This window comes from Mus caroli, chromosome 6, assembly GCF_900094665.2.
Source record: "Mus caroli chromosome 6, CAROLI_EIJ_v1.1, whole genome shotgun sequence".
Classification (NCBI taxonomy): Eukaryota; Metazoa; Chordata; class Mammalia; order Rodentia; family Muridae; genus Mus; species Mus caroli.
In genome coordinates, this window is record NC_034575.1 from 38,233,004 (window position 1) to 38,258,589 (window position 25,586).

Here is a 25,586-nt window from a genome sequence, read left to right on the forward strand (position 1 = left end):
AATGTAAATGAGGAAAATACCTAATTAAAAAAAATAACAAAATACTGAAAAAAAACAAAAAAAAAACAAAAAAACACCCTGCAATCCTAGGAAGAGGAACACAGGTAGATGTGCCCTCAGAACCTCAGCTCTGCTGACCATATGATCTTGTCCAAGAAAGGAGAGATGGATAGGAATTCAAGTGGGGTTCCCAGTGCCCGTTCCTCTAAGTGCAAGGCCTACACTGCAGTTCTACAATGTGAACATGGTTCTGGTTCTGCCAACCAGCTTACTCTAAACCCTACATGTTTTCTACACCCATTCTCCAATCTTCCCATGAAGGGAAATTTATGGGGACACTGGAATACAAAAACAACTTCTCATGCAGTTTCTCGCCAGCTGACAGTTAAGAATGTAGACACAATTATGAAATATACTTTGGGGGTGACAAGTTTCCTTTAATACAGAGATATTTCAAACAAACAATCTAAAATAGAAACTCATCATGCTTGGCCTTTCACCTTTTTTAGCTAGAAACAACTGGTGTCTCAAGAATCTCATAAGAAACCCCATTCAGTCAAAGGAGGGCCTTACTGTCCTTGTGTGACCTTATGGCTCATAGCTTCATCTTATCAGACAATAGCGCCATCCAAGGCATCTTTGGAACCACCCTGACATTGCACTTATAAAAAGATCGAAAAAAGAGAAAAAGGATTCTTAGCATCGTTTTAGGTTGTGAGTTGAGACATCAAAATGTTTAATATAGCCACTTCTAAGACACATGGGACTCTTCTTTGAAAAGTTTATACCCATGCTCTTAAGTGTAAGCCAGATTTTTCTCCTGAGCTAGTCTCTCTTTCCATCAAGCCTGATGCTTGAATCTATGTTACGAATATTTAAAAAATAGTTTAATTTATTTTTTGAAATTATAATGTATCATTTCCCCTTCCCTTTCCTTCCTCCAAACCCTCTTACATAATCCATCCTTGCTTTCTTTAAAATAGCTTCTTTTTTGCATTGTTGTACACACACACACACACACACACACACACACACACACACAAACATATACTCCTAAATATAACCAGCTGGGTCTGCATAATGTTACTTGTATGAATATACTCAATGCTGATCCTTTGGTATTGGATAATTAATTTCTATTTCTATCATCTGCTCATGACTGCTAAGATCATATTCAAAGATAAATAAAACAAGGAAACTATTCAGTTAAGAAAAGCAGCATTAAGAGGGCTATCTCAAGGTTTACATTAGTGTAAGTGCCATTTGGATGTTTTACCATAAAATTTGTAAGCAATAGGAGACATTGCTGCTTTGGTTGCAACATAGTCATCAACTCAAATGACATGGCCTATGGTGATATGTTGCCAAACAATGACACTGACCCTAGTGTTATTTTTCAGGATCTTTGTCCATTAATACAAACCTCCAATTTTAATAAATTGAAAACCACAACAGAAATATATAAATGACTATCTGCAACCACAGACATAAGTGATTTGTATAAGTGTGTATAAAGAAACAGACAGATACTATCTTATAACTACCTTTAAAACATTTGGAAAAGACTCAACAGTTAATATTAATTGTTGGTCTTCTAGAGGACTCAGGATCAATTCCTAGCATCAATGTTAAGTGACTCACGACCATCTATACCTCCAGCTATTGAAGATCTGATGCCTTTGGCATCCTTGGGTACCTGTACTTATACGTACATATGCACCTGCAGTTAAATATACATCATTAAAAAGAACAAAATCATTTTTAAAACTAAAGAAAAAACCCAGCTCGAAATATATGGTAATTTGTAATTGTTCCCAATCATTATTTTTTTCAAGAAATAAAATTAAAAGAGCCATATGTTACTCCAAACTTTTGACAAATGATGCCAGATTTTTTTGAACAATCAACAGAAGGTAATTTATTTCTGAGAATTCCTTCCACGGAGCAGGAAGGGAAAAAGGTTCTGTCAGGAACATACTTTATGAAATAGAATGGCCATAAAGAACAATGCCTCTGATTAGATTTAGCTGTAAACTGACTTCCTGCAGCTGCTAAAAGTGATCTCACTCTAAGAATTTATTCCAAGCTCAGGAATGACCTGACAAACACAGCCCTTTGCATACATATTTGTCCCTCTTCTTGTACCCCCAAATGATTCAAAGCCACACACGATAACTTTGAGATCTGAGATTTACACCATTTGATATCCAACAAACTCAAGTATATTACTAAAATAATCTACCCAATAATTCAAGATAAATATACCCTCACAGTCTGTTGTGTAAGGTTCTTTAATACCAAGATTTCTAGAGCAAATACTCTTTTAAATGTGCTAATCATTTCTCCCATCCATCTTTTTGATTCAAAGTTCCAATAGTATTGGCCTGCTTACAAAGCTCAGTGATTTGACTGTATAAATACTTTTTAAATAGAAACTTACAGTAGCAAATGCCTAATCACTGCTCAGGGTACACTGTACAAAGTAAGCAGAACCAAGTACTTCCTCTTCCCAAAGGAAGGCTTGTGCAGGTCTCCTTCCCATGTACATTAAAGCATAGTGAAAACTGCATTTCCTATCTGTTCCTGAAGTACTTGAAAATAGTGAAAACAAATCCCATCACTAAGGCAAGTTGTCACAGGGAGGTGGAATTAACTATTTTATATAGTGGAGGTTATTGTCTTGAAATTTATGCTCAAATTCTTGACACCAATATACTCCTCCCCCACCCACATATATACATATACATATATACACACACATATATATATAGTCTTGTCTGATAAAAACATCTAATAAGACTGACCTAGCATTTGTAATTTTTTTACTGATGCAGAAAATGTAGGCCATTTATATGAGTCTTTTCAATCAGTTCTACACCCCTCATTATTGACACCTTCCGGAATTTTCATCAGTTCTAATTTGTATAACTAACGAACATCCAGAGGCAGTCTGTGAGAAGCAGTGGCAGATGCAACTAAAAGGTAAATGCAGGCCAGGCAGTGGTGGCACATGCCTTTAATCCCAGTACTTGGGAGGCAGAGGCAGGCGGATTTCTGAGTTCTAGGCCAGCCTGGTCTACAGAGTGAGTTCTAGGACAGCCACGACTACACAGAGAAACCCTGTCTCAGAAAAAACAAACAAACAAAAAAGGTAAATGCAGGAAGAGGATGGTTTGTAGTTTGCTTTTTGTTGCTGTTGTGAACACCATCCGAAAGCAGCTCAGGGAGAAAAGAGGTGATTTGGCTAACATGTCTGGATCACCGCGTATAAGAGAGTGAAACCAAGGTAGGAACTCAAGAAGGACAAGAACTCTGGAGACAAGAAATGATGCATAGGCTGCTTACTGACTTGCTCTCTATGGCTTGTTCACCCTGCTGTCTTCTACAGCTCAGGACCACCTGCCCATGGGTAGCACAGACCACAATGGTGAATTCTTAAATCAAGAAAATATCATAACAATTTTGCCTACAGGCCAATTTTATTGAGGTATTTTTGCACCTAAAGTTCCCTCTTTTCATGTGACCCTAGTGGTGGGGGGTCTTCCCTGGATCTTGTTTGATGACAGGGCCCACAGAAAGGATAAGGAGTCAGTGAGGGGAGAGAGGGAGTCAGGCAGTGGTTTAGGGAATCGTGCAGCTGGAACTGACCAGCAACCAGATTGATTCTTTATCTACACAGGTTTCACACAACAGAAACAGACTAACAATTATCTAAGAAGTACAGATTATGTGTTTGAGTTTTCATTACATGTCCAGGTTTACAAGTTCAGTCGTAATAAGAAAGTACAAACAAAACAGATTTTATTTTTATTATCAGCCCTATAACAACAACTTAAATAATCTAAAGAATGTCACCTCCAAAGCAAACACACATTATATGACAGCCTGCTTTTAGGCTAGAAGTGTTTGTAGTTTAAAAGCGCTCCAAACAAACAAAAAATATCTGAACCAGTCTTTATATGAATAGCAAATACTAATACCTAACTCATTTTACTATATGTTGCATCATCAGTGCTATAAAGTAGGGGAAGTTTTAATCAATCTATCTTATTTACTGAGTTGTATTCCTCCAGGGGTGTATCACGTATGACCCACTATCTTCAGAGAGCTCTAAGCTTATTGTAAAGGAAGGGCCTGTAACTGTCCTCCTCGTGAGTCAGTTTGTCAATTGTCTCTGCTTACCCTGCACCAAATATACTGGTTGAGTTTGCTCAAGAGCAGATGCCCCAAGAAGATGCCCTGGAGTAATGGCTTCATCTACTATGTACTTATCTGTGCTTAATGATCTCCGGAGCATAAGGAAGGCTTCCAGCCAGGGCTGGAAAAAAGTTAATTTGACTTTTTTTATAAAAAGACTCAGACATAATTTTCTCAGAAAAGGACATAAAATTAATCACAATGCAGAAAGTCCCCAAGAATGGAAGACACAGAGACCAAAACACAAAAGTAGGAGATAGGGATGACAGTGACTGCACTCAGCTTTCTGGAACTAACTGTGTCAGTCAGCTGTGCTGGTTTAGTGACTCTCGACATTTCTAGTATACATGCCTGTGCCACCCGAGCTTGTGTCAAGTTCAGAAAAATTAGTCAGAACGGATGTGATAATTGTGTTGAATAGATACACAAATACATAATGCCCCAGTCACTAGGAGATTACACATCAGCAAAAAACAGCAAATACATTACTGATACACACGAATATGAGCGAATGCACAAATATTTGATTTGGGGGCGGCATTTGTTTGTTTGTTTGGAATACTGGGGGACATGCCATGGTGTGCACATACAGGTTAAAGGACAACTTGCAGGAGTTAGCTCTCTCTTGCTACCATGTGGAATCTAGGGCTCTACCTCAGGTTGTCATGTGGGTACTAGAGACCTGAACTTAGGCCTCCCATACTGATTAAGCTCCCTCCCAGGCCCAGGTTATTTCAATTGGATTTTCATCCTGGTTTACATGGAACAGAGTTTAATAGGGATAATTGGGGTCACAACAGTCATCCTCTGGGAAGTGTGGCCAATCTGCTGATAGGGGACTTGCAAGCATAGAAAAAACTAAAAGTTTGAAAAGGGAACTCTGTCCAGGGCTATGTCTTGTGCATTCTAGAGAATCACCTCACCTCACCACTGAGTTATATCCTCTGCTCTGAAATCTTCACAGTGAGAAAATTAAGGCAAGATGTGTTCTGTGATTCTTACTAAACAAACTTCCCCTCAGTCCTATCACTGAACAAGTATACTCAGCAGAGAACCTTTTGTATGAATGCAGCAGCATCTCTGAGATGCCTGTCTTTTAAATTATAGTAATCCTTCCTATGCATTTCAGCAACCTAAAATAATGTTTACATAAAATTAACCTGTAAGACTTCCTATTCAGATTTCTGTATGCATCATTTACTCAGAACGAAAGATGAAAACAACCCTCACCATTTCAAATATCATTACACAGAACGCCATCAAGTCATAGTTGTTTCTTAAGACTGTTCTGCAAATTAGCCTGAAAAATCTCTAAATCCCAGTCATGAATAACACATTCACACACAGAGACACACATACACACACACACACACACACACACACACACGTTTCACATTTAGCACTGATGTACATAGTATATGCTGTTCTCAAACTATTAATGAATTCAAATCTAAGTACCTTGCTCAGAATAAGAAACATTTGATAGGAATTTGTATACAAAATAATGTAGCAGTCTGTCATAAAGGAAACTCAAGCTAAGTAATTTTAAGCAAAAATAAATATTATTTTTAGATATGAAACATTATATTGCATATAATTATAATAGTACAAAAATAATATGTGCAATTATGAAATATTTCTTCAGCATTAACATACTTAAAATCTGATTTTACAAGTGAGAAATCCCTTGCTAAAAAAAATAAATAGCTCAGTCTCAGTGCCATCTCTGTTGAGATATCAATGAAAGAGCATTAATTCAGTAAGTTTTCAGATGCTCATTAGTGCAACAGATATTAGAGGCATGCAAAGATGATTAAGTGTGAGTACCAAAATCGAGCTGTTCACCACCCAGTGAAGGGTATAAGGCACATCTTCCCAAGATAAAATGAGAGAGTAAATAATTAAAAAGCATTATGCAAAGTTAGGAAGCAATAGATCACTAGAAATTTATAATCTAGTAAAGGGCATAAGTCCTTACAACTCTAAATCAAGGTAAAATGGGAATGGGGCACTGAGATTTATAGGCAGGAGCATAATGAATGAGATAAGTTGGATCAGGCCAGAAGAAGAGGCGTGTTCAGGTACACACTCAATGTTAGCTGAACACTGGTATACAGACAGCACTACCACAAGAAATGCTGGTGCCCGCCATTAATACTACTCAATAACCAGCACAGCATAGGGTTTCCAAGCATTGATTCAGAACAGAACCTGCATAGCTGTGTGCACAAGGTAAGCCATAAGACAAGGCTCAAACAAAATAAGAGAGTAGAAGAACATGGCATGTTTAGGACAACGCTCTTTGGGTGGAAATCAAAGAAAAAATTAGACGTAACTGAAAAGATAACCATAACTCAAGGTAAGGAGTTTAACTTTTGCCCATGAGAAACAGGAAAATCTCCCTCAACAACCAACCACATAAGCACATACAAATATGTACCCATATGCACACATCACTGAACTACAATGGTCCCATGTCTCATTATTATACTGAATATTTTCTCTTTATATAACCCTACAACATAGTACGTGAGTTTTTCAATACACTATTCTAGCATATAAACAACAGGTTAAATCATGTGTAGTCTAGCTATGCCGGGTGTCCACAAATGACACAATAGAGCAGTGGATGACCTGAAACTGGAGATAGAGATATAGTGGTGAGCCACCAGATACAGTTGGGAATCAAATTTTGAACGTGAGTCCTCTCCAGGAACAGCAAGTGTTCATAACCACTGAGCACTCTCTCTAGCCACATGCACTCTGTTTGTTAATTGCATATATGGCATCAAGCCTACAGATGTGATTTCAAGTCCTAGAACCCACACAGTGAAATGAAATAACTGACTCAGCCTAAATTGTCCTTTGAACTGCACACTCAGTCTGAGACCACACAAGTTTGTATACATATACTAAATAAGCAAGTAAGTAAACAAATGCTTAAAAGTATGTTTTAACTATTTTTCAAGAAATTAGGTGACTCCCATGAGTTTATTTATGTGTCCTGTATTTTACTACATTGATCTACAGGCTTGTTTCCATGTCAGCACCACTTTGCTCTCATTACTGTGGCTCTGTAGTGCAATTTTAGATTGGTTATTTTACTGTCTCTGTCGCTATCCTTTCTGCTACAGATAGGCTTGCTTATCCACTCCCTCTATATTTCCATATACTTGTTGAGATTCATTTCACTAGCCTTGTGTTGCATGCCATTGATATTTTCATAAAGATTTCACTGAATCTGTAGATTCTTTTCAATGTCAAAGAAAAACAAGAATCTTCCAAACCTCAATGCATTTACTAGTAAATATTAAGGCAGAAATTCACGTAAAAATAATTAAAAATAACAATAACTATACTCCAAAGTAGAATCCAATAAAGAGTTGATTCTTTGAAAAAAAATAGAAAAGATAAACAAATCAGTCAAAGAGTAGATAACCCATGGTAGTCAAATGAGAGATGAGAAGGGGATCAGTTGATAAAGTCCAGAGAAAGAGAGTGTATCATTAGTAAGTACTTCAAAAATTTACATTCCAAACACCTGAGCTATTCACAATAGATTGGCAATACTGAGTCAAAAAGATATAAGTATTTAAGTAAATACACAACAGTTAAGAAGAATGAACTCCTCTTAAAAAGTCAGGGAGGAAAAGAAGTACAGGGACAAATGGGGGTCACTGCTAACTCTTGAGAGAATTGTTAAGACAATTGGCCCTCACTGCTTCATAACATAAGAAAGGTGAGGGCCAGCCAGATCCTCCGGAGCTCCAGGGGACTGGACCACCAACCAAAAAGTACACATGGAGGACCCATGGTTCCAGCCCCTTATGTGGCAGAGGATGGCCTTGTTGGACATAAGTGGGAGGATCAGCCCTTGGGTCTGAGGGGGGTTTGATGCCCCAGTGTAGGGGAATGCCAGGGCGGGAAGACAGGAGAGGGCATAGGATAAGGGGTTTCTGGAGGGGAGACCTGTATAACATTTGAAATGTAAATAAAGAAAATATCCAATAAAAGAAAAAAAAAAGATGGGGGCACTACCAAACCTATTCTATGAAGTCAGTATTAGTCTCATTACAAAACAGGTTGAGCACACACAGGCCACATTCTCTGTTTAGGGGTAATTTTTCTTTGATACCAAGATGTACTGTTAGATTATTAATTTGAGATCTGTCTGAAATCAAAACCATTATAAATTATATGAACGTTAAAATGAATCTCTCAAATATTCATTTTAAAACTCATTATGTAAGATAGCTGGGCAACTTTCAAAGAAAGGGAGCTTTTGTGTATCACACTTACACTCACTTGAACAAGAAACTGCGGGTAAGTGAATAATAATCTCTATTGTTTTAAAGAGAGGACTCAATCGGCAAATTCAATGAAACTCCTTGCTTTATAGGAAGAAATAAGTAACAGAAACTTTAATTTTTATCTTTTTGTTTCTTCCTACCCATTATCATCCTAATTACCATTCTTTGCTTTTGCAATAGGAAGACATATTTGTTTGCTTTTTACTTTTTAATCAAACAAATTCTGGTAACTGAAGGTAAGTTGATTTTAGGAGAAGAGCAAAGGCTGATAGATACTGAAGTAAGGTGGCTTGGACTTGAGGCATTTACTAGGGGGAGTAAGTCATACACAGAACTACAAGTACTGTCTGACTATACTGCAGAAAGCACCTGAAATACCCTGACAGTTCAGGGAATGGAAGCTTCCAGAGCTGGTGGCATCAGAGATGAGGAGCCCTAGACAGAGTAGTAACAATGACATGGGAGTGAAACAAGACAAATCAGCTCAGAGGCCTGTACTAGTGTGTCCATGCGCAACAGCATTGTACTGAAAGATTAGCAGTGTGCTGAAGGCAAAGTCTCAGGTTTACTGCTCTGATGGCAACAAAATGTAATCAAATCCTGAGGAAGGATGTGGTTCCAGTGCAAAACTAGAGCTACCGGTGGGAAGATGCTCAGCTTCAATGCCAGCAACTCGGCCAACCAAAGCTACCTAGAATATCACCCAATTGGAGAATGAAAATTTATCTTTCAAGGTTTTAGAGCAGTAGCCTAATATTCTAAAAGTACATAGTGAGAGAACATTAGATACACTCCTTCCTAATAAGGTGTATTTCTGTTGTTTAACAATATATTTCCTGTGTTCCACAATAACTAGTCATTTCATTTCTTCTAACTGAAAACAGCTAATGTTAGCAGCCACTTTTCTGAGTCTTCTGACTCAGTGCACCTCAGAGGCACCAAACCCAACACCATGCCACAATTGTGCTGAATATCTTCCCTTGGTATTCAGACATCACTTCCTTCCTTCTCTTGCAGTCCACCATCTCTTCTGTGCATGGTCCACAGCCCAGTTCCTATCAAGAGTGCTGCCTCTTGAGGTCCTACATCACTGCATCCTCCTGGGTCTCCACGAGTATTTTGACTACCTCACCTGCCACCCTCAATCTTCTCTCTCAAATGGCTCTGTTGAGGAGCAGGGCAGGTGGCAGGCTAGCCAAGGCGGAGAACATACTCCTATTTTGTTTAGGTGCTCCACGAAGGCTAGTTTCATCATAGAGTGATGTTCAGAAGCAGTGTGACAAGCAGCCGAGGTAACACATCAGGACTTGCCTCTCAATCAAATGGAGAGGGACCCAGCAATGACTCACTTATGCTGCCCTAGGTAACCCTGTTGTCCCTAAATAACTGTGATATCACCTGTTTCCACCTTGGTCTTCTCTTCTACCTGAAATGTATAAAGGCTTCATGTTGTCTTCAACTGGACATTGGTCTTTAAAAAAAATCCATTTGGTTGAATAATTACAGGGCTCTATATTGTATATGTGCTTGCTAATGAATAAAAATATGAAAAAAAAGAAGTCATTAAAAACCTCCCAACTAAAAAAAGCCCAGGGCCAGATAGATTTAGTGCAGAATTCTACCAGACCTTCAAAGAAGATCTAATACCAATTTTCCTCAAACTATTCCATAAAAATGAAACAGAGGAACACTACCTAACTGGTTCAATGAACCCACACTTGCTCTGATACCAAAACCACACAAGGACCCAACCAAAAAAAAAAAGAGAGAGAGAGAGAGAACTTCAGACCAATCTCACTTATGAATATCATTGCAAAAATACTCAATAAAATTCTTGCAAACTGAATCCAAGAACACATCAAAGCCATCATAAAGAAAAAAAAAAAATCACACGATCATCTCCGTAGATTCAGGGAAAAGCATTTGAAAAAATACAACACCCCTTCATGTTAAAAGTATTGGAGAGATCAGGAATTCAAGGTCCATACCTAAACATAATAAAAGCAATTTACTACAAACCAACAGCCAATATCAAATTAAATGGAGACATACTTGAAGCAATCCCACTGAAATCAGGCGCAAGACTCTCCCCATATCTATATAATATACTACTTAAAGTGTCCGTAAGATCAATAAGACAACAAAAAGAGAACAAGGGGATACAAATTGGTAAGAAGAAATAATAGTATCATTATTTGCAGATGATATGATATTATACATAAGGGACTTCAAAAATTCTACCAGGTGATAAACAACTTCTCCAGCTGATAAACAACTTCAGCAAAGTGGTCAGATATGAAATTAACTCATGGATTGGCAGACTTAACATAGTAAAAATGGCCATCCTACCAAAGGCAATCTATAGATTCAATGCAATCCCCATCAAAATCCCAACACAATTCTTTAAAGACATGGAAAGGCAAAATACCCAGAATGGCAAAAACAGTTTTTAACTATAAAAGAACAGCTGGGTGAATCACCATCCATAACCTCAACCTTTACTACAGAACAACAGTGATAAAAACTGCATGCCATTGGTACAAAGACAGGCATGTTGATCAATGGAATAGAATTAAAGATTCAGAAATACAACCACACACTTACGGTCACTTGATCTTTGACAAAGATGTCAAAAATATACAATGGAAAAAAGAAATAATCTTCAGTAAATGGTGCTGGTCTAACTGGTTATATGTATGCAGAAGAATGAAAATAGAACCGTATTTGTCACCCTGTATAAAGTTCAAGTCCAATTGAACATCAACATAAAACCTGATACATTGAATCTAATAGAAGAGAAAGTGAGAAAGAACCTTGAAGTCATTGGCACAGCAGGAAATTTCTTAAACAGAACTCAAATGGCTCATGCTCTAAGATCAACAGTTGATAAATGGGCCCTCATAAAACTGGAAAGCTTCTGTAAGTCAAAGGACATAGTTGAAAAGACAAATCGGCAACCTACATATTGGGAAAAAAAATCTTCACTAACCTCACATCCGGTAGAGGGCTAATATCCAAAATATATAAAGAACTCAAAAAGTTAATCACCAAAAAACCAAACAACCCAATTTTTAAAAATGGGGTATAGAACTAAACCGAGAATTCACAACTGAGGAATCTCGAATGGCTGAGAAGTACCTAAAGAAATGTTCAAAGTCCTTAGTGATCAGAGAAATGCAAATCAAAACGACCCTGAGATTCCACCTTACACCAATCAGAATGGCTAAGATCAAACCCTCAGGTGACAGCACAGGTTGGAGAAGATGTAGAGAAAGAGGAACACTCCTCCATTGCTGGATTGCAAACTGAACCACTCTGAAAATCAATCTGGAGGTGCCTCAGAAAATTTGAAAGAGATCTACCTGAAGACCCAGCTATACCACTCTTGGGACTATACCCAAAAGATGCCCCAGCATGCCAGAGAGGCAAGTGTTCCACTATGTTCATAGTGTCCTTATTTATGATAGCCAGAAGTTGGAAACAACCTAAATGTCCCACAACAGAAGAATGGATTCAGAAAATGTGGTTCATTTACACAATGGAATACTACTCAATTATTATGAACAAGGACATCCTGAATGTTGCAGGCAAATGGATGGAACTAGAAAATATCCTGAGTGAAGTAACTCAGACTCAAAAGGACATGCATGGTATGCACTCACTAATAAGTGGATATTAGCAAAAAATGAAAATAAATAAAACCTACAGAATACCCAAGATACAGTCCACAGAACTCAAAAAGTTCAACAAGCCGGAAGTGCCCAAGTGGGAGAGAGAAGAAAGCAATCACAAGTGGGGAGGGAAGGAAGGAGGGACCTGGGAGGGAAATTGGCTAGAGCAGGTATAATGAGAAAGAGGGGAACTTGATCTGGTATTGGGTGAGGGAAAAGGACCCTGAGGGCCAGCAGAAAGAATGTAAACAGGCAGCCTCAGGAAATAGGAGGTTAGGAGGACCCTCCCCCAGAATGTACCAGAGACCTGGAAGGTAAGAGACTCCCAGGACTCAAAGGGAGGGATCTTAGATAAAATGCCCAACAGTAGGGAGGGGGAATTTATAGAGCTCATTTCCAGCAGGAAGACAGGACATGAAGTGAGGGATGGGGTTGCAATCCAACAGTCACATCTCTGACCCATAATTGTTCCTGTCTGAAAGAATTACAGGGATGGAAGTGGAGAGGAGCCTGAGGAAAAGAAGGCCCAAAGTAGGATCCAGCTCAAGGGGAAGTCCCAAGGCCTGACACTATTACTGAGGCTATGGAGCACTTATAAAAAGGGATCTATCATGACTGCCCTCCGAAAGACCCAACAAGCTGCTGAAAGAGTGCAGATATTAGCACCCAACCAATGGACAGAAGCAGCTGACCCGTTGTTGAATTAGGGAAGGCTGAAAGAAGCTGAGGAGAAGGACAAACCTGTAGGAAGACCAGCAGTCTTATTTAATCTGGACCCCTGAGGTCTTTCATACACTGGACCACCAAACAGCATACACCAGCTGATATGAGACCCCCAAAACACATAGAGTAGAGGACTTCCAGGTCTGTTCATTCAGAGATGAAGCACCTAACCCTCAAGAGGCTGGAGGCCCCAGGGAGTTTAGAGGTCAGGTGGGGTGAGGGAGGAGAGGGCATCCATGTGAGATGGGGTGTGGTGGGGAGAAGGTGTGGGATGTGGAGCATTTGGAGGGTGGATGTGGGGGGGAGTGGCGGGGAATGAAATATGGAATGTGAAAAAAATAAAAATAAAATCAAATTTAAAAAAAAAGAGAGAGAGAGAGAGAGACCAGCCTCAGCCCACAATCTGTAATTTGGCCTTTTAAAGTTCAGTGTTTTGTTGGTGTTTTATTTTGTTTTTCATTGTGAGGGCTTTTTGTTAAAAAATACAATTAAGAGGAATTATGTGTAGTCACCTGTATCCAATTAGTTTTACTGGTTAGGGCCTAGAAGTAATGAGATTTATTCAAAGGATTTAATTCCCATGCAAAGCAGTTAGTTTCACTTGTCACTTCTAGGGACTCTACCCTTCCCCAGGCCAACCATGTCCCAAGGAGTCAGAGCAAGAATCACTGCAAGCATCGGTCCAACCTGAAAATCAATGAGTAGTAACTACATTGCTTCACTAAACATCTTCATGTGTCGACAAACAATTGTAAGACAAATTATCTACATTTCTCAATGTGTTCAATAAGATTATTTGTAAATTTGACTGGGCATAACACCTGTGATCCCAGTACTCAGGAGGCAGAGAACTTGTGAGTTTGAAGTCAGACTGATCTACATGGTGAGTTCCAGGACAGCCATGGCTATGTATGTAGTGAGAACCTGTCTCAAAAAAACAAAACAAGAAAGCCAAACAAACAAATTATTTATAATGTGATTGTTATTTTTGAAATTAATTAAAATAATATCAAAACTAATGTTACTTGTTTCCAAAATCACTAATGTTTTGCTTTGAAATATGAATAAAAGTGTTCCCTTTCTTCTTTGCTACCAGTGCTTGGCTCAATTAAATAAAATACCCAGTATAAAGATGTGTAATTCTTCATAATCATTTCAGACGGTTCTCATAATCATGAAGTAGGTGGAAAGTGCTGAGTTAATTCTTGCCAAGTCCTGCTTTTAATTATGTTCTTGAGTTGTGTCTACCATTAGAGAGGTAATGTTCAACTGCCACGTTCCTGATCTGTGTCTACCATTATGAAAATAGTGCTTAAGTGCCAACTACTTGGTAGCAACCAGGCTGTAGGCACAAGTCAAACAATGCCCAGTTTATAATCTGGGCCCCCATGGCATGACTCCCTATTCTGAACTATGTGCCAAGGCACATTTTAAAACAACTTGGATGTTTTTCAGACATTGTCCATGTCAGGTATTTGGTAGAAAAACTTGCAAAGTTGTGTAGTAAATAAGCAAATGAAATTTAACTGTCCTAGGCTGTCACTATTATTGCCTTTTTGATAACTGCAGCCAGTCTCCAGACGTTAGCAATAGCATCTGATCTCAAAGGAAACATGACTTCTCCACAATATGCAACCAGCTGCTCTCAACAGCACTTCCAGTATTAGAAAGCTGATGTTAAACATTCTGATGTTACAAAGAAAAATACATGATTTCAAACCACATATGTTTAATGCCCACACAGGGCCTGTTATGCCATAATATTTTTATTTTTGTTTTGGAAGCCAAGTAGAGGATTTCTCAAATACCAACCCTTTCAAAATAGCTACTAACACATACGAGAATGAGAATGACTGAACAGTATATTTACAAACACTGAGTTTTCACAAACTGTGTACTCAAAACTATACCATGAAATCTTGTGTTTCCAAAAGAGTTGGGCCACAAACACCTTCACATATAAACTAGTTTGAAAATCTATCTCTATCAAATGTGTTCTCTCATTGAAAAACATCTCACCATACAAAGATCAGGAAACCAAGACATTGCAGAGAGCAATTTATTAGATAAAGTCTCAAAAATATATGTCTGTAACTCAGAAGTAATTAAGAAACAGTAAGTCATACTAAGATTTATTCAACACTAATATAAAACCTCACATTTTCTACAGCAGACTATTTCTTTTCTAGGAGTGTAGTTGCTTTTTTTTTTTTTTTCATTTAAAGTGTATTAGTCCCAATATAAATAGCCATTTTAGGGTTTTTTTAGCCAATCTTCAAGTCCTCAGAAATTTCAATACATGATAATGTGACTTAACTAGGCTTTAAAGTAATAGAATACAAATTTTAAAAACAAGACTAAACATGATCCTAATTCTAAGAGATCTCATTCATAGAAAGAAGTAATAGATCATGGTTATACAGCTCAGCCCTCTCACACAGGTGGTTTCCTATGATGAATATGAAGAAAAAGAATCAGTCACCACAGAATGATTAAAAGCAAGGAGCAGCAGAAGTGAGGACCATGTAGACCCTGACTTGCTGGAACTTACCTTTCTCTCTCTCCTTCAGTGAGATCATATAAGTGGTTGGCACCTCCATCAGCACAGGCTCTTAAGAGAGCTTCAAACAAAAAGAATACAAATCATGTCAGTAAAGATGGCAAAGCATAGTGTCACGAGAGCATCACTAAAGAGCAAACACTCAGAGCATATTGGCACACTACCCTAGATTATGACATTTACCTTATGGTGTGTCTATTCTTATTACAGGTGACTCTACATAGGAAGACAGAACCACCCACAGACCCTTTGCATCTTCTCCAGTCCATCTGAACAGAGGTGGAGAAGATATGATGCTACCTGTTCTACATTCTACCTTTTTCCCTCTTTTATTACAGAAGCTGGGTTCAGGATTATAAAGACAGCAGGCTAGAGCTTCTGACAGCCAGTTGCTTTGACTATGTTAACATGCTGGCTTTGGAATTCTACTGGGAACAGTGGTATATTCAAGTGACAGCCTGTCTCACTGTTCTGTGCCTCTGTTTGTCTTCTCTCTAGAAACATTGAAGATCTTCCTTTTCTCTGATGTCTTGAATTTCAAAATTATGCCTGAGCAGACAGTGCTTCCCAAAGCTGAGGAAGCAGATCTCTCAAGTTCTAATGATTCTAAGTCATCTTAATTCAATTATTTTCCATCCTCTGTCCTGTTTACCTTTCTGTCTCTGGGAATTCCACTGAAACATTTCTGTGGAAAGTCTTACCTTCCCTGGACCTTTCTCCAAATGTTTCATTCTTGTCTTTTTTCTGTATGTGACCTTCCTTCAACTCTCTTGCAATTTATAAAACCTCTCTTCAATTAGGTCAAACATCAATATTATGTTAATAATTGTATGTTAATACTAGTAGTTAAGATTACTGTTTTTAAACTATTAAATCAATTTTCAAGAAAGGATCTTTATGACATTTTGTTGCTACTTTTTAATTCTTCTTTTTTAAAATAAAATAAAATGAGATCAAACAAAAACTAATATATTGGAGCTAGACAAAAAAAAAAGAGAGAGAGAGAGAAAGAAAATGCCCCAGAGAAGGCAAAAGAAAAAAGGCCCACTAGTTCTTACACTTAGGAATTCCATTAAAAACACTAAACTGGAAGTCATAATGTATATGTAAAAAGCCCTGTGCAGAACTGTGAACGCCACCTGGTTCTCTGAGAGTTCATGTGAGATTCTATCATGTTGATTTAGAGAGCCTTGGCCTCATTTACTTTTTTTTTTTTTTTAAAATCCTTGCCCTAGGAGTTAAGATCAATCAATTTTTTTATCCTATGGTGTAGGAATGGTTGCAAGATATTGGTGATTTAACAGGATATCATGGCAATTTCTTTACCTTTAACAGACCAATGTCTTGTCTTCTGCCCCTATACAACTATTAAGATCCAAGCTATTAAGTACATTGGTTACTTTTTCATTGTAGATTTATACAAGTATAATCAGTAGTATTGATGCCACAGCCCCAAATTCATGCTATCTTGAAATAAATTAGTTCATACCAAATAAATTAGTTCATTACTTACATCTCAAGCAAGTAGAAGAATATAGCCAGATTGGGTTTTTTTCCAAAATATTTCATGAATAAAGTGTATCCCAAATGCTAATAGAGTCTTTATTCCTATCTGTGGGTTTCCACTGTCTGTATTACTCTCAACAGCACTCTCTTCCAGGCTCCAAATAGAACAGCCCATTAAGTTCCACTCACAGCATTCAACTGATTTCCTAGTCCAAAATTCCAATGTCTTCCACACTAAGTCATAGCATGAGCAAATGCCTAAAACAGAAATAGCTTCAGAAGAAACAAACTACTCTGTTGACCTAATTCTTCATTTTAAAAACCATCCTATCATCATTGTATGTGCAGATTTACCTATATTTAAGTAGATTTCGAACATTCAACTCTAACTTTTGATATGCTAACATCAGAAGAGAGAATGCAAAGGATACCTATCACACTCTATGGACAGACTGAAAAGCTCCTCAAAGTCTATCTTTTCTGTGATCCCTGTTATATATGAAACAAAATCAGGCTAAGGGGGTAAAACACTAAGTTTTAGCTTGAGCTTCTACATTACAGAGTAGGGTCATTAAACAATTAGTAATTTAGTAATTACTTCTAGTCACAACACATGAACACACTGGGTAGAACATGAAGTTTTAGCTTGAGCTTCTATACTACAGAGTAGGGTCATTAAACAATTAGTAATTTAATAATTACATCTAGTCACAACACATGAACACACTGGGCATTCAGTAAACAGTTTTCTCTGCTTTTTGTTAGAATTTTTCAAAATATGAGAAGTTTACATTTTAGAAAAGAAGAGCCCAAGCTACTACAAAATATTAAATGAAATTACAGTTTCTATAAAACTAACTCAGAGGGGTGGCTAGTTTCATTAACCACCCTAAACACTTTATAATGATTAGAACCCAGGTTCATATTATGCTAGGAATACAACAGAAGTTCATAGAATTTGTGGCACATTTCCAACATATTAAAATCATCATCAGTGGAGAGGGAAAAATGAACTCACATAAAATAGCAAATATCACTGATTGGGGAGCATAAAAAGACTGATTAATAGAAACAGATGGTAAACGATCAGTAATTACTCTCAGAGTATAAAAAGTAATTCTCCATAAACAAAATTAACAAGTTTTTGAGATCTTTTATGTAAAAATTTATTTACTAAAGCAATATAAAATGAAAGAAATAGTGTTTAACTGGTAAAAATTAACAAGTATAATGATATCAATTTCCATACTATATTACATAGCAAAGATCAGCTGAATTCAACATTTAAGTATTTTTAAGAGCCGGGGGTAAAGATGTGTGATAAAGTGCTGACCTAGCATTTGTGAAGCATGGTTTTGCGACCAGTGATATCACAGACAAACAAACAAAACAAAATAAACAAGGCACAGGTTCATTTTCATTTAGTTGTTATGCAAGCACACATTGCTATGGAAGAAAATGGAGTGAGAAGCAAATGTATGTATGTCCTTTAGACTAACAAAAGCTTCATTTGCAATGAGCAGAAGAGGCAGCATCAAAGGAAGACACCTGAAGGAACTCAACACTCTGATAACATTCCCATTATTTTTTCAATCAAAAAAAGATTTGAAGACATTATTTCTAACATATTCTATGTAATAGATTTAGTGAAACTTATGAAAGACAAACAGTAACTAAATTTATCCATATTATCAAGGTTATAAGTAGAAACTGAGAATAATAACTAAGGAAATGTACAGACTACCCTCTTGTTACACATAAGTTAGAAATGTGGATATATTCCTTCTGAAGGGAAAAAAAATCCACTTTCAAAACAATTTGATTCCTATAAGATACCATAAAAATTTTCTTCACTTTTTAAAAACTTTATTCACAAAAATATTTTCAAATTTTACAAACATATAAATAAAATTAATTGCAAAAGAAAATATTTGAAGAATATAGCAAGCAGTGATAGCACAGGTTCACACAGGCAATTTAAAAAACATGCAATACATATAACCAATAAAGAGAAAGATGATGTAACAGACCCAGAAATGGAGGGCATGCTAAAGGAAGCGCCAGATAAATCACAATAAATTGGTCCCAAAATATCCATTCATCATAATTTACATTGTCCTAAGCATTACTGCATGAGTTAGCTCTTAATGTAAAATGTCCATTAGCTTATACAGCAAATTTTTTGCAGATTGTCTGGTAATGGTTGAAGAATTATTTACTGTGCTTCAGGTTGATAAACATGTGAAAACTAAAACACACTAAAAACCACTGGAGCAACTGTTCTATCTCAGGAACTCTGAGAATGTTAAAGATATCTTAAGTGTTGGTTTTTAACTCAGCATTTAGCAATATTAACCAAAAAAAAAAAAAAAAAAAAAAGAACTGTACTTACAATTACAGGTAAATTGACTATTTCAACGTCTTCTGTTGAATAAAACTGAAGAGAAATAATTTCACTTACTGCAAAGTATATTATTAAAGTAATTCCAAGTATTTATATGAAAAAAAAAAAAAACAAAAAGAAGAGGAGGAGGTGGAGAGGAAGAAAAAAAAGTTCTCGACATTTTAGTGACTTAAAAGAACACTGGAGTTCGATTTTGGTCCCAGTATCTATGAATTCTGACTAGCACAATAATTTTAAACTAATCCCTACAGCTCTGATTTTAATGGAAAATCACCAAAATTACTATGGTTTATGCCACCAATTAACATAAATATCCAGAGATGACAGAAAGGCAATGTAGATAAAGCAAGAGGGGAGGTGCAGAGGAAGATGTGCTAACTTGAACTGTACATTTACAGTATTCTAAACTGTGCTTCCCCTGTGATGCAGAAATCCTAGATAGACAATATAAATACTTGTCTACATAAACAAGATGGTAAGCATAAGGATAATTGCTGTTGCATACATACAGTAATAGAAAAAAAACATAGCATGCATACATGACTATCATGTAAACACTGATAACTATTCAATAGTCCTCATATCCTACCACCAAGAAAGTTGTTTCTATATACACTAGTATGCTACTTGTTTAAATATGTGATCTTCCAGAATCAGCCTCCTACATTATAGGACTACAGAAACGTGTCACTACATTTGGCTTTAGTCATTATTGTTTACTTTAATCTTTTTTTTTACAGCCCAGTCGCTACCCCCCTCCAGTTAGTTCTGTCCTCCAACAGTTCCTCATCCCATTCCTCTTCCCCTGTTTCTAAGAGGATGTCCTCACTGACTCCCATCCCCCAAACCCACACACCCCACCAGGCCTTCCCATTCTGTGGGACCACAAATCTCTCAAGGGTTAGGTGCATCTTCTCTCACTGAGGCCAAACCAGGCAGTGTTCTGCTGTGTATGTGTCAGGGGTCTCAGACCAGCTAGTGTATGCTGCTTGGTTGGTGGCTCAGTGACTGAGAGATCTTGGAGTCCAATTTTGTTGAGACTGCTGGTCTTCCTATGGGGTCACCCTTCTCCCACATTCTTCCAGCCTTTCCCTAATTCAACCACAGGAGTCCCTGACTTCAGACATTGGTTGGGTGTTAAGTATCTGCTTCTGTCTCACTCAGATGCTTGTTGGGCCTCTCAGAGGAGAACCATGCTAGGCTCTTATCTATAAGTACATCATATCATCAGTAATAGTGTCAGGCCTTGGAGTCTCCCTTTGAGATGGGTCCCAATCGGGGCCAGTCACTGGACCTCCTTTCCCTCAGTGTCTTCTCCATTTTTGTCCTGCAGTCCTTTTACACAGGAACAATTCTGGGTCAGAATTTTTGAGTTTGGGATAGCAACCCCATCCCTCTACTGGATGCCCTGCCTTTCTACTGGAGGTGGATTCTACAAGTTCCTTCTCCCCACTGTTGGGCATTTCACCTAAGGTCCCTCCCTTTGAGTTCTGAGAATCTCTCACCTTCCAGGTCTCTGGTACATTCTAGAGCCCCCCCCACACACACACCTACTGAGGTTGTATATTTTCATTCACTCTGCTGGCCCTCAGTCTTCACTCCTGGTCCACCAATAACTGATCATGTTCCCCTTTTCCCCTGTTCCTCCCCCCCACTCTCCCACCCAGTTCTATCCCTCTGCCCTCTGTTTTCTACTCCCTTTCAAGAGGGATTGAAGTATCCTCACTTGGGCTCTTTGTCTTATTCACTTTCTTGGGTTCTGAAGATTGTATCTTGGGTATTCTGTACTGTGTGGGTGCTGAGAATTAAACTGAGGTCCTCTGTGAGAGTAGTCAATGTTCTTAACAGCTAAACCATCTCTCTTGCTTCCTAATATATTATTTTATATGATAAATTCTTTTAAAAAGTGTACTTCTTGTTTCGGTCTTCTAGTAAATAGCAACTCAGAAAGTATATAACAATATACCAACCTTGGAAAACTAAGCATCACATACAGGTTTTTAATATCAAGATTATGAATTGATCAAACAGTAATAAGTATTGATAAAATGTATCTACACTGAAAAGTAGATACTAGAGCTAATTCCTTAAGGAAACACATATCTATCAAAGGGCAATAGCCAGAGTCTCAGACCTGATAGCCTTCATTGCATCAAGCACTTAAACATGGCTGAATGAGACACTGAAAAGATATCCCTACTAGATTTCACTATTTTATTATTATGCAAGCATGATGAACTGTCTTATAACCTTCCTAAAAGGTTAATGAACTTCATGACTGAGCAAGGCTTTCAAGCTATATGTTTTATTTCAATCATAAAACTGCCTCTCTATTCCTCACAGTAGCTATTAAACACTGAGCGTGTATGTGTGTGTGTGTATGCATGAGTGTACCTATACCAATATAAACCAATTATTGATATTTATCTATATGTATATGTAATTATTATTGATATTTACCTATATATGTGTTACATAAGATGATATATAAATATATATTGGTAATATATAATATATAAATGTGTATATATATGTGTGTATATTTGGATGAAATTTAAATGCTGTGATGTGAAACTTTTCTTTATAAGGAATATGAACTATATCAAATTTTAATTTCAAACTCAGCAAAGTGAACAACAACAAAAAAAAAACCCAGAAAGTTACTATTATACCTCAGTAGTAGAGCACTTGCTTGGCATATGTGAAATCCTGGGATCAATTCCCAATACACAAGGGGTGGGAGTTCATGCACACACATGGAAGAGAGGAAAAGAAAATACTCTTATATGTATTTAAGATAAAAAAAATAATTCAGAATAATCCCTATTTGGGAGAAAGGGGTGAAATACTTAATCAGGCAGAAACTAGGGGGTTTTCCAGCTAGAGTCAAGGAGACTTTGCAGGTTTCCTCTTTTGCTGCCATGCTCCTTGAGACTGGGGACAAAGAATTATGGAGTCTGTCATCCTGACCCAAGTGAAAGCCATGATAAAGCAAGGAGACAAGTGTGAACACACTGACTTCCCACTGCTATAGCTAAAACCAGGGACCAGTCTGAGTTCTATAAATCAATAAATTTTCTTCCTGCCTGAGGCAAGTTTGAGTTGGGTTCTATGCCATTTAAAATAAGAACGCCCGGCTGGGCAGTGGTAGTCCACATCTTTAATCACAGAACTTGGGGGGAAGAGGCAGGCAGATTTCAGAGTTGGAGGCCAGCCTGGTCTACAGAGTGAGTTCCAGGACAACCAGGGCTATACAGAGAAACCCTGTCTCGGAAAAAAAAAAAAAAAAGGCAAGCAAGCCCAACTAGGAAAAGCATTAATTTCTAACTTAGAGGCAGAGTCCTCAAATCTATATGGAAACAAGCTCTTAAAGAAGAGGTATCATGCCTTTGGCTGGTATGTAAATCAGCATGAAAGCCCTGGGTGCAGCTTAGTCATTTAGCTCCTGGACTTGGTAAAGAGAGATAGATTAGTGTGCTTTCTCTTCCAAGGCTTTATTTCATGTAGAAAAAAAGCTTTTACTCAGAAATGCATGGAAATATATTCTCTCCGAAAGAAATAACAATTTACTTTTCTTAGAGGAGTGCTGAAATGTTCATAAAATTAACTGCTGTTTAGAGATCTTTTTCAGGGTTTTAGATAGAAGGTTTTACTTATAGAATATTTATGTGCAATTATTAAGAAAGCTCACACTATTTGTAATATTCTTCAGCTAGTAAGTGGGATACTCATTAAATTTTAGTCAAATCCCTAACACAAAATTATCCTTTCAAATGAACATCAAGTGCTGTTTGTACGGAGCATCAACATGCACAGTTCTGCACCAGCCCGGATGACCTGCTTCATGCCACACAATGGAGATTTTTATTGCCTTTTAGCAAATATTGCTGTATAAATTCTATTATCATTTCTCTCTCTCTTCCTTCCCTCATAATATACTGCAGAGATGAAGCATGACATCTCGTCTTCCACAATGCTATTTATAAAGTCTATAATGAAATACCTCTTTAATTCTGGGTGTCACCAACTATCTAATTACTAAGAAATCTCAAGAAGCACCAACCGTCAAGCTGTTATTTATCAGCTAGCACTGAGAAATTTTTCTTAAAAATGGGCAAATCTCATTTGGTATAAAAAATGCTAAGTAACACAAATAAATAAAATTATCTTGCATGTATAAAGAGCATATGCATTTGTTTAGCTAAATATATATTATTACAATCAAGTAAGATCTCAAGAGCTCTCAATTCTTACATTGTCACGAGCAACTAGCTACTCTTTAGGGAGGCAATAGCAAATATGAACTCACTACACAGTGCATAAGGCAAGCATGGAAGAGATCACAGCTAGCATTATAAAGCTTGCCATGATCCACACTTGTGATCTTTGATGAGTACTTCTCTGGAGCACTGAAGACTATTCTGTATTCCTAGCCTCCAAAACTAACAGGCCAACAGCACCTTGCTGCTGTGCTATGGTAACTGGGTATACCTGTTAAGGCCAAATGCCCACTCACAGTCATTCCAAGTTGGGAAGCAGGGCTCTAAGAGGAGCACACCCATTCCTTAGCAGGCTGACCAGGTCCCACAGCACATAGCTATAAGGAATAGTGCTCACACTATTCTGAAAACTTTCCAATTTAAATACAAGACAATCACTAAGAAACTACATTATCTAAAGTCAGGGTAACTATATACTAGCGAAACTGACTTTACATCTATTACATATCTACCTCCTATAAGGCTCAGTAACTAAATTGCTAACACTAGTGAGAGCTGAAGTCAAGCCTTTCTGACTGCCCTCTAGGAAACACTGTATGGTTTGCATCATTTCATTTCCCATATTGATAAGGATCAGCCATCCCATTCATCCCATCATGAACCCTGAGCCTGTGAAAGGGTAGTTTCTGTTGACCAGCTCACTGCATAGTGTACAATCATCCATAAGAGGCAGTGACAATTTGAAAACAGGAGTCAGATATTAATGAACAAACTGGGGAAAAAAAAGCTTTTAACTAGCAGAAGGAGCAGGTACAGAAGAGTCAAGGATGGGAGCTGATTCACTTGGAAAAAATGTAACAGCTTTTAATAAAGTTTTCAGATTAGAAAATCACTTTGCTGATGAAAATATGCTGCAGAATGAATATAAAATAAATACAGGAGACTGCAGAGTGGGTGGAGCTCTAAGTCTATTTGCCCCTCCCTTTCCTTCCACAGTACTTCCACCCTTTCCTGAAAGCGACAGGGAGGTTCCAGTGGCAAGAGGTCCCAGAGACACAAGGCATCTCTCAAATGACAGACACACTACAGCGTACCTCAAAAGCAAAACCACTGTTATACAAACAGCTGATACTTGTATTTATTTTATTTTATATAGGTAAAAGAAAATATTACCTATCCAGCTTATATTTATTCCTTTCCTGATACCTTTGATATTCATATAAAAACAGTTCAAGGTCAGTAAGATGGCTTAGCCAGTCAAAGTGCTTACCATGCAAGCCTGAAGACTAGAATTCAAGCCTCAGACCTGGAGTGGGAAGCAGTAGTCTGTCTCTCTCTCTTTCTCTCTCTCATAAATTGAAAACTATTAAGGTATATATGATTTAAAAGAGTTTATGGAGTGAACTTCCCAGAAAATATCACTCTTCTCTTAATAAGAGAACAATCATTACATCTAAAAGGTAATATCAGGTTAACGTCAACAGATTACTGACAAATAATCAGGAACCAGAAATTGGTTAATATTTATATTGGCAATTAACTCAAGAATTTCACATATAACTTGACTCTTTGTTTTTTTAAAGGAACATAGCCATGAGCTAATTCTTTCTGCTTAAAAGGGAAAAAATGGGGATTTGGTGGTAGGGGTGGGGTAGAGAGTATATGAAGGTTATGAGTACAAGTAAAAGCAGTCCAGCTAAAGAAGCAGGAATAACTGGGTACAAGTTCAAGCCTGCACATAATGACACGAACATTCCGCTGGGTTTTCTATGGGCCGGCATTATCAGCCTTGAAAACAGGGAGACAGCAAAAGAGCTTAAAAAGGCAAGGTCGCCTCTAGTACCATTCTTTTTCATTTGTAGAGTACATAATGGCTCTTGGTACATGGGCTATCTCAAGGAAGTCTCAGAGACAATCCTTGAGAGAGAGAGACAAGTCTCTCTCTCTCTCTCTCTCTCTCTCTCTCTCTCTCTCTCTCTCTCTCTCTCTCTCTCT

The 25,586-nt window shown here is 37.6% G+C and overlaps 1 protein-coding gene across 3 annotated transcripts in view; it reads right to left on the reverse strand.

Moving 5' to 3' along the window:
- Tpk1 (thiamin pyrophosphokinase 1) overlaps positions 1 to 25,586 on the reverse strand; it is a 320,069-nt gene that overhangs the window by 205,026 nt on the left and 89,457 nt on the right. For all 3 annotated transcript variants that reach the window (XM_029478480.1, XM_021164682.2, XM_021164683.1), the window contains one exon: positions 15,453 to 15,522. In XM_029478480.1, the coding sequence (XP_029334340.1) occupies positions 15,453 to 15,522 (70 nt within the window). The remainder of the gene's footprint in view (positions 1 to 15,452; positions 15,523 to 25,586) is intronic.